Below are 10,905 nucleotides of genomic sequence, written 5' to 3' on the forward strand. Positions count from 1 at the left end.
TCCTAAAATTTGGGGTAAAATTGGGAGGATAGGATACCCAATGAAGACCTCTGGGCGCCGAGGGAAGGGGGCGTGGAAGGGCACGTCGACTTGCTCCCCGGGCCTAAGCCCTTTCCGAAGGGTTCAGAATATTTCATTAAATCAGTTACGGATGGTGCGAAAAGCGCTGTCTTCGAAGAAAGGTAAGACACGAAAACACAATACAACACAAGACTTTAAAGGTAAGATGTATTTTTCTTTTCTTAGAATTGGAACTTGGTCCTGAAAGGTGTCGCAGGATGCTGGCTCCCCCCGACGCACTCTCCCGCCCTTTCAGCCTTGGGATAGTCGCATTGTGGCTTTCACACCTGCTGCCTCTTCTTGAGGACAGTCTGTGTGCCTTACCACAATAGGTCTAATGAAATATCCCAAACCAAAAATGAGGGCTCGGGGTCGGGTAAATGTGAATGGACTTCCACTAACCACGGGATGTCATAGTTGACATTCTGTGGAGACTCACTAAATGTAGTGATTAGAAAATAAACGATGAGTGGACAGGTTAATTGAGGGAAAAATGTGTAATGAACTGTGTCAAAGAAACAGTTGTTTAGCTACCTGCAGCAAGTGAATGCTTCTGGCATTAGTAAGTGTGAAGGCCCAAAGCTGTCTTCAAAAGATGACTTGAATTTCTTGAGCTGTGTCATTCCCCAACGGATTTAAAGCTTTAGAATAAGAGAATGCTATTAATCCCTACTTGAGGGATCTGGTTCAGCTATCTGCTGCCTTTTCTCTTTGGTTTTATTAAGTAGTTTTAGAGTTGGGAGATCAGTTTTCATAAGGAGTATATTTCCCATCACTCCACTTGTTATTACACTTAATGGAATATCTGCAATTCAGTGAGAAACAAGGTGAATTATCTTAGACCCCACTAGAAAATGATGAGTAGTTGAGACAGTTCAAGTGATAACTGGAGACAGAAAGGATAGTCTTGTTGGCTCATTTTGGTGGTTATGAAACATTAGTAATATGCTCGTAATAGAGAAACTCAAATGCATTATTCACATGTGAATTCCCTTTATAATCTCCCCCTGAAAGATCCATGGGTATGTGTTTTCCGAAAGGGAAGACTGAAATAGATTTCAGCATCTATTCAAGGACAGGAGGTGGAATCTAATTGTTTATGCTCAACAGACTTTTTCATACACTCCCCATCTTTCAGAGGTTATTACTATATCGGGCCCAGTGGGAAAGCCAAGACTGAGAAAGAGAGCTTTTGATCCTGAAGGAATTCATGATTTAGGATATATGCCTTCCATCCACTCCACCATCAAGCAGTTATTCACTTAATAAGCCTATGTCAGCTGAACTTAGCAACACATCATTATTTTTCTAGAGCTAACAGTCCCCTCAATCTTGTTAAACAGAAATGCAGTTAGGCCATTATGCGATCTGTTGATATTACACTGAACTATGTAAGTCAGAATGAAGAGTTTTGTGACTTTCCGTAAGTGGAAGTGTTGGATCTTTGCATAATGTGTGTATGGAATAAGCAAAATATAATGATGTTTTCAGAGGTTTAAAAGATGAATTGCCGGTAAAATCGTTTTGTTTTATTGTTTATTCCAGGTCGTGCCAGACGTGGGCGCAATGCCTCGAGCCAGAGAGACTCATCCAGCTTGTCCCAATCTACAGGGTGCGCGGGCCGCCGAGAGCAAGGGAAGTCATCTTCCGGTTCTTCCGATTCCGGAGCTTCAACTGACGGGAACGGGGCATTTGGAGCACCTCAGAACCCATTTGCTTCTTCACCCAGCTCTTACGCACCGAAAGACGAAAACGAATTCCTGTAAGTGAAAGCCCTCAGAAAAGTTACCCATTCGCTTGCTTTTCGAAAAGAAGTAATACATTACCTAAAAATCGGAATAAGCAGAAAGTACCCATGATCCTATCCCTCAGAGGTAACCACGTTTTGCGCGCATATATACATGTAATATAATGGGTATAATACATATCGTACTAGATCTTATTTCGCTTAAAAATGCGTCATCTTTCCGTATCAGTACAGTGTCTTCTCAGAGCTCAGTGTGCTTTTTCCACTTTGTTGATAACGCTGTATTGTGAATAGCTTTGTAAGGTAGTCCTGCTTAATTAAATCTGTTGTAAGTTATGAGACCTTTAAAAAGGATGAGGTAATTTAAAGCAACTTGTGATCTTAGAGGTCACATATCATCTCCTATTTTTCTTTCTAAAACTTTTACTTCATTTGCCTCATTCAAATTGGTTGCATTTGGTTTCCTTCGTTATTGTAGAGTAAATTCCTTATCATTTCTCGAGAACATGTGTAGTAGAATTTGTGACTGGTACCAAAACGGTGCCTGGCTCTCTGTAACTACCCTCGGCTCCTGGCTTCTAGGACAGAACATCAATATAGGTATTTGTTGGTCTTTTACTTCCATAAATTAGAAGTCGGTCAGTAGTAAACATTTTGAGCCATGTACCATAAACTACTGACGTTTCAAAAGAAGAAAAGAAACAAATGAACCCGTTCTTCCTATATTTGATGTTACAGAAACCCTAAATTGAGTATAGATTCTCTGTAGTATCTGTGATTTTATTAATCATAGCATTCTGGACGGCATAGGAGGGGATTGAATTTAGAGCAGATACTATCCACAGCTTTGCCAACCAATGAACTGCATGGCTGTGGGTCTCTTCACCCGTTTGCAAAATGTGAGAATTAGACAAAATGTTCTCTAAAAATGTGATGTTTCTATATTACGGAGTGCTTCCTGTCTTTCCCAGTTAAATACTCATTGATGTGGATGGTAATGAACAAAAACCATTAAAGTTGTGTTGTGTATTTTATTATATCTTAGTTCTTTAATCTATGTATGACACAGTTGTTCTCAATGAAATGAATTAGCGAATGGTTCCGTGTACTGCAAAAGCAAAATTATGAACTTCTTTAATATTGTATCTATCACATGAAATGTAGTTTATAGTTCTGTAACTTCTGCTTTAAAGGACACTTGAGAAAACATAACGAGAAACCTAAAATTATATATTTACTACAATTTAACATTTCAATCATTGAAAATGAGAAAAAGATAAATTTTAATAAGCAGATGAAAACTATTTTCTTTTTCTTTGTCAGGGACGAAATGGGAAAAGATGTGGTCGTTTGGGAGTCCTCTGGTCAGTGGCCGTTCTCCGTTTTTTCACCAGAGGGAAACGTATCTTGCCTTTCAGGTAACTGAGAAATTGTACATTTTTAAACTACGTTTTACAACTCTGATTCTCTAAAAGCGAGACCCTGCCAAATAAAGAAATGAACCACGAACTTAGCTGTAGTTAGGAGAGGTTGGACATTCTTTAAAGTGCCTGAGCATTGCAGCAGAACTTCATGATTCGGAGATTGAGGTTGAAAGGTATAGTTCTTTTAAGATATGTGGTTCTCATGAGAAAATAGTAACATCAGGACCCACCACAGTTCTAATTCTGTAAGCCCAAGCAGAGGCTCTACTCTCTTGGCTCTCCATAGGTACCCCTTCAGAACCTCTTGGCTGCCTGCGGTGAATAGAAGAGTCATATCCTGCCTGCCACGAAGGCCTTAGCTGTCTGATTCTGCTTGCTCTTTCTTCCCTGTCTTTCCTTTTAAGGGTAGTTGTTTTTCATAAAGCATGTGAAGGCCTATCCTGGAGATAATGTTTGAAGGTCAGGAGCTTTAGCTGGGCTGCAGGGATAACACTTCTGTAGAATACTCCTTCCCTTCCCATTTTCTTTTGTCTAGAGTTTCTAAAGCTCCTTCTGGGCTGCAACCTAAACTGCCACACTGCTAAGCCCACCTGGCTGGTCCTGAGTGAATAGCAGGCTCCTAGCGGATGACAGTCCTTGCACTCCCTCAGAACTCTGGCATCTGTACTCTGTCTCAGCTCTGCCTGCTCATTCTCTGCAAGCATTTGCATCACACCACTCCTCAGTTGCTTCGGTACTCATTCAACAGATCCTCACCGAATTTCTTTAGTGCCAGGCCCTATTCTAAGTGCTGGGGATATGTTGGTGAGCAAGATAGGCAAGATCCCTCCCTTATGAAGCTTATGTTCTTGAGGGAAGGAGACAATAAGTAAAACAAGGAAATAAGAGAACTCCAGCTGGTGATTTTTCTGTAAAGAAAATAAAGAAGTATTAGCCTTGTACAATCAGTTCAGCATTGAACCTAATACCTGTCGAATGCCCTAAAGCAGTTCCTCCCAAGTGTGGGACGTAGATCCCTATGTCGGGTTGCCGGATAAAATATGGGGTGCCCAGTGAAGCTTCAATTTTAGGTAAACAAAGAATAATGTTTTAGCATATGAATAACCCATGTAACATTGGTGACATATTTATGCTACAAGTGTGTGTGTCTGAAATTCAAATTGAACTGGGCATCCTGTATTATTATTTGCTCAATTTGGCAACCCTGTTCCTGAGACCCTTGCAGGAGCTGTACGAGTTCAAAAATCTTTTCATAATAATCCTAATGCACGAGTTGCCATTTTCACTGTGTTGACATTTGCACAGTTGAAGCAAAAAAATCGATGAGTAAAGCCCCTTATATCTTAGTGTAAATCAAGCTAGAAACAATAAACCGTAGTCACAAAGTCTAACAGTAGTCAATGAAAAAGGTTAATGTCCTTTTGGCTTAAGATTATGTCCGAAATGAAATGGTAGAAGTTTTTAATTTTATGAGATCTTGACCTCTGAGTGCAAACCATTTTTACTATACTGTGTGACCAAATGGGAAGCACACACAGAGTTGTTTCTGCCACATACTCAAGCGTGATGGGTATTTGAAGGGAAAGTCCTGGTGTGCTCGTTTGACTTGGGAGCTGAACCAGCCACTTTTTTCCCCCACAGAACAGTGGCTAATGAAAGAATAAGTGGCAACTACGGTTATTTTGACTTAAGTATTTGGTGACGCTTTCTTTAAAAATAAATGAAGGGAGCCCGTTACTTCATAGAGAACAACTGACAATGATAAAATGCAAGCTTTCAAGTGAATATTAGATGATGGAGAAATTTTTTTCTCATGTGAGCTTGATAACTTCTCGATACATAAAGTCTCTTCTGATGAGATGGATAGTGACATTAACAAATATGAATATTTTGATATTGTAAAAGACCATTTGGCCGTGTTTGGGAGTTCTCGATAACTCAGTGAACCAGTATTTTCCAAATATTTAATCTGTAATGTTGCAAAATTATACATACCTAAAAAGTCCATTCGAAGTGCAAAATTATCCAGTGAATTGAATGTGATAGTACAAAAAGTTTGAGTCGACATTGGAGCTAAACTTTTAGAAACTACCACCTGTCAAGTTCTGGTGTGACGTCAAAGAAGAATATTCCAAACTATCTGAAAAGGCCGTTAACATCATTCTTTTCCAGCTACATATCTGTGCAAGAACAGGTTTTCGTCCTATACTACACCCAGGCGGTATATTGCAACAGACTCAATGCATCTGATTATTTCCTGAGGTTAAATCCTAGCAATGCTATTAAGATCAGAAGGTGTGAACATTTCTGTGGCAATTGATGCTTAATGACAATTTTCCTCCTGTAAGAGTTGTACATTTTTAGTCCCCTCAATGGCAGTTTAGGAGACTGTCCACTTCACCACATTTTTTCTTTTATTTTATTAAAAGATTTCTTGTATTTATTTTTGGGGGGGTGGGCGGATAGAAGAGGGAAACATCAATGTGTGAGAGAAATATCAATTGGCTGCCTCTCACACATGCCCCAACTGGGGACCAGGCCTGTAGTCCAGGCATGTTCCCCGATTGGGAATCGAACTGGCGACCTTTCACTCTGTGGGACAATGCCCGACAAGCTGAGCCACGCTGGTCAGAGCCACTTAACCAAATTCTTTTTCTTTTTTTTTTTTTAATTATTTCTTTGTTTGTTTATTTATTTACTTTTGGAGAAAGAGAGGGAGAGAAACATCACTGTGTGGTTGCCTCTCACTCGCGCCCCCAACTGGGGACTTGACATGCAACCTAGTCATGTGCCCTGAGTGGGAATCCAACCAGCAACACTTGGTTCGCAGGCCAATGCTCAGTCCCACCGAGCTTCGCCAAATTCTTAAAGCCAATAAATAATATTCACTTTTAATTTTTGCCAGTCTGATGAGTAAAGGCTTTTATCTTGATTTTCAGTTGTATTTTTAAATTGCACTTTTTTACTTCATTTATTTATTGGCTATTTGAAAATTTTGTGAGTTGGCTGTTTGTTGTTTTTGCTCATATTAACTTATTCTTCTCAGTGATTTGTAAGAACTCTTAATATGTTAACATTAGTTCTTCTCCTGTCATGTCGCCATTCTGGATTTCCCAGCTTATCATCTGCGTTTTAATTTTGCTTATTATAGTTTGACATAGAGAGTATTTTTCTACATAGAAATTTGAATGTATACGTAGTCAACTTTCTTTTTCTGTTAGTTCTTCCTCTCCATTTATATTTAGAAAAAGAATTTCCCCTTCAAAGATAATAACCAACTACATTTTATTCTAATTTTTTCCTTATGATTATGAAAATTTTCTAATATCAACATTAGTGCACTTTCTTGTCTCGCCCCTTTAGCTTTACTATTCTATCAAAAATATTGGCATTTATTTTAAAGATTCCAATTGATTTCTCCCTTCAGGTTTCACTGACATTTCACCAGAGGAGCTGAGACTTGAATACCATAACTGCTTAGCCATTAACAACTTACAACATTATGTAAGTTTGTTTCCTATTCATCTACCTCAATAACAGATTAGCTGTGAATTACTACCTTCTCCATATTTAGAGGCTTGCCTGTTTTGGTAAAGTGGGTGAGGTCTACAGTTTTTTCAAGACAAGGCTATTTTTATTTTCTAAATTATTTTATTTGAAATTGATTGGTTATCTAAAATGGTGATAATATATTTTGACTGTACTAACTAGGAATGTCATTATTTTATTACAAATTATCCAACAATCAGTCCCAGAAATCAAACCCTTTCATCAGTTGGCAAACATTTATAGAGCATCTCTTAGGTGCAGATACTGTGGTGAATGTTAGAAAAATAAAGTGAAATAAAGCAGTCGATTATATAGATTAACATTCTCACATGTCAAATATCAAAAATTAAAAAGCTCAGCTTGAGGAAGTTTGTGCTAAAGGAAATGACAAACTCTTTTGTTGTTGTCTACAGTCATGATCATGCGTTTTAACTGGCACACACGCTCTTCTCCCACCCAAATACAACTAACTGTGTGCCGCCAGGTACTTGTGCTTCTGAACCGGGTGATTCAAGGAGCTGGAGAACAGGCAGAGGGGACTAGGCTGGAATATCTTTGGCAAACAGGGGCGGGTCAATGCGAACTTTACAAGTGATGGGCCGTAAAAATGTTTCATAAACTTTCTGTAATTTTGGCAAAGATGTGAAGTTGTTTGAGAGATGAAAATAAACACTCGATATTGACTCATCATTTTTCTGTCTTCTCTCTCCAGCTAAATTCCATCCAACAGTTAATAAATCAGTGGAGGAATAGGGTAAATGAACTGAAAAGTCTAAGCACAGCACCTAAAACAGGTTTGGTGAGTACCTGAAAGTTTGCTGAAGGGAAGGAAGTGTCTCTCTTATGTATTGCTTTTTTTGCAAGAATTTTACTTTCAAGTTGGAAAGCAAACTTAAAATTTTCTGTCAAGCCCTGGCTGGTATGGATGTTTCTCTCCCTCTCTTTCTCCCTCCGTTCCTCTCTCTCTATTTATTTAAAAATAAATAAAATCTTTAAGAAAAAATGTATATCGGCCTATAGATACTGAAATGTATTATTAAAAATTATTTTTCTCATTTTAATATGTATTCATTGAAATTTAGAAAACAAAAATTTTTAAAGATTTTATTTACTTTTTAGAGAGAGGAGAAGGGAGAGAAACATCAGTGTGCAAGAGAGAGATTGGTCAGTTGCCTCTTACATGCCCCCTACCTGGGTATCTGGCCCACAATCGAGGCACGTGCCCTGACCAGGAATCGAACCGGCAACCATTTGGTTTTCAGGCTGGCACTCAATCCACTGAGCCACACTAGCCAGGGCTAGGAAAAATTTAAAAGCATAACTAAAATTAAAATCATAATTCATCAGCAATTGACTCTTAATCTTTGAGGTTGGTGTACTTTTTTCTGTCTGTATTCATATTGTGGGCATTTTTCTATGTTAAACATTTCACGTTTTTAAGCACATATTTTAAATTTTAAATTTGGCTCTAAAGTACATATATAGAAAGGTACTTGAGAATTATTCATCAAGTACTTTATTATTTGCCCTTTCTTATAGCTCTCTGATATAAAGAATGGAATAAATCAAGCAACCTCTACGTTTGGATTTGGGAGTAGGCAAACAGCAGCATTTGGGCCACCAGGTAAGTGATAAAGTAATGCAGGACTTCACTGATTTTGAAAAATAGGATTTTATAGGTTTCAAGTTGTAAAACCTGAAGGTATGTTAAGCACCATTTTAAGTCAGCCTTGCAAATTCTACAGCCTTCCATAATGGAGCTTGAGAGAATTTGATTCATCAAGCCTTAGTGAAAGGGGGGCCAGAATGGGCTGGGCTGTTCTTTGAAAGGCCCTATGGCTCAAGCTTTAGAAGTATATTTTAGGAGTGGCTTTTCAAGACTTTTATAGCTGTGGTAGCAGCACCTTTGAGGACTTTCTTGTCACTGTATAACAGCATAGTGTCCTCCGCAAGTGACAGCTCCAGTGAGATGGGGGGCGGGGCATGGACAAGCCAGAAGTGTAAGAGCGCTCGCTAATCCCTGAGGCTTTTCAAAGCCGCCTCATTGAGTGAAGGTAAATCACGGGGCAAGTGAGGTCGGTGTAGCAGGAAGACAGTGGGTTTGTTCTAGCTTCTCGTTTTTACTTTTCTCCCTTGTAATCTCTTTCCAACATCCAAACATGGCGGGAATAAGGGGAAAATGAGGGGGGAAAAAGTGGGGATTAACATGGCCACATTTCTGACTGTAATAGGTTTTTTTTTCTTTTTCTGGTTTATTTGTAGGTTTTCCAGTGAATAACAGCATGAGTGATAATGCTCAAAATTTTAGTTTTAAAACAAGCTCTGGATTTGCCAGTGCCCCTTCTGGAAGCCCTTCTGTGTTCGGGAACACGCCCGCATTTGGAGCTGTTCCCTTTCCCGGTCCTGCCGTCACTACTTCTACTCCGGTGCCTGGATTTGGGAAACCTGAAATCACAGCTGCTGCTTCGTTTTCATTCAAAACCCCAGCAGCTGCAGGTTTTGGCTCGCCTGGGTTTCCAGGATTCCCAGCTCCCATGGCAGCAGGCCCTGCTGGAGCTGCGGGGGCCCCAGCCGTCACAAACAGCAGGTCGGTGGCTGGCTTTGGAAATCCAGGCTCCCAATCTCACACTACTGTTTCCAAGTCATTCAGTGACAGTTTTGCAAATAGCAGCACATCTACCTCTCTTCCTGTCTCAAATAGTAGCATGACAACAGTTAACGAATTATTCACGCCCAAGCATCAACTAACGGCAGAAGAACTAGAGCAGTTTCAGTCCAAGAAATTTACTCTGGGGAAAATTCCACTGAAGCCACCACCTATGGAATTTCTGAATATCTGAAAGAACAATTTTAAATAAAGAATGACTTATGAAATTATTTTGAGTGGTTCATATAAAAGAGCAGATACATACACGTGTGTATCATATATACATATTTATTTATAAGGAATAGAGCTTTCAATAAACTGAGGAGTTTGAAATCCATCATTTTTTCTTGAGCTTGACTATTTTTTTTTTCCTGTGGCCTAAAGTTTAATAATTATTTTTAACACACCTACTCCGTGGTGCAGGGGGAGGGACAAGAAGCAGGGGTGCCAAAAACATTTACTTTATCCTTACACAAATGCACCCCACCACACAGCGGCACAGAGGCTTCCCAGCCCGTGGCCGGCGGGCGGGCGCCTCGTTTGGGTGCCTCCACCCGCAGTCCTGGCGGGCGCTCCAGGCACCCACGGCCCAGCCTGCCTCCGTCTGCGGCCGCGTTTCTTATTCTTTCTCTTTGGCAGAAACCAAAACAGTCGTAGCAGCTACAGGACACTGGAGAGAGATGCAGAGGGCACGGGGTGTCGGAGGGCCCCCTGCAGGGAGCTTATCCAGGCTGGGGGCGGCGGAGTGGGGGGCGCTTGCCCTGGCTGGACACAAAGCTTTTCTCGCCGCAGGGCTCCTCCCACCCACATGCGGCGTGCTGGCGCCTGAGCCCAGGGTCTGGCCCCGAGTGCCCACTCCGTGCACTGGGCTTCTCTCCGTTCCGTCTCGGGGCACAGGTAAGGGGCGGGTCATTCCCAGGGAGGCTACAGGCCCGGGCATCAAAGAGCCAAAATGCCCAAAGTGAGGGTGTCCAGGGAGAGAAGAAGACCCCACAGTGGGGCGTGGGGGCTCCGTCCACTGAGCTGGGCTGAGAGCTTTGGCCCCCTCTGTACACCTCTGTGCTCTGTCGGAAACCCCTCTTTATAGAGGAGGAAACGGGCCCAGAGGAGGAGTTGCCAGCCGGGTGAGGCCAGACTTGAACCCAGGTCTCAGAGGGTCCTGGGCTGCGCCCAACCTGATGCTTCACGCAGCAGAGTGAGGCCCCGGGGGATGCCAGTGCTGGGCAGACCCAGGACACCGCTCCCAGGCTGGGCAGCAGGGACCTAGAATAGCTGGGGGACAGTGGGAGCACCCCCTACAGAGCCTCATCCTTGTAGCAGCTACAGACACCCAGTTTTCAAGGCCAGCTCAAGTGTCACCTCCTCCTTGAAGCCCTCTGCAGTCACTCTGCAGTCACCCTACCCCCAGGAATCCAAACAAGGGCATCTGAGGACAAGCACCAGCCCCAAACACGGGGACAGCGAACGCCACAGCTGCT

The 10,905-nt window shown here is 41.5% G+C and overlaps 1 protein-coding gene across 1 annotated transcript; it reads left to right on the forward strand.

Annotated features, from left to right (window-relative positions):
* Positions 1–40: 40 nt before the first annotated feature.
* Positions 41–9,620, forward strand: LOC150001454 (nucleoporin NUP42-like). Its single transcript, XM_090286872.1, has 4 exons — positions 41–182; positions 3,131–3,225; positions 8,320–8,404; positions 9,043–9,620. The coding sequence occupies exons 1-4, from the start codon at positions 41–43 to the stop codon at positions 9,618–9,620; spliced, it is 900 nt and encodes a 299-aa protein (XP_090142998.1).
* The last annotated feature ends 1,285 nt before the right edge of the window (positions 9,621–10,905 follow it).

Source organism: Furipterus horrens, unplaced genomic scaffold (assembly GCF_987537825.1).
Source record: "Furipterus horrens unplaced genomic scaffold, mFurHor1.1.pri manual_scaffold_9, whole genome shotgun sequence".
NCBI lineage: Eukaryota > Metazoa > Chordata > Mammalia > Chiroptera > Furipteridae > Furipterus > Furipterus horrens.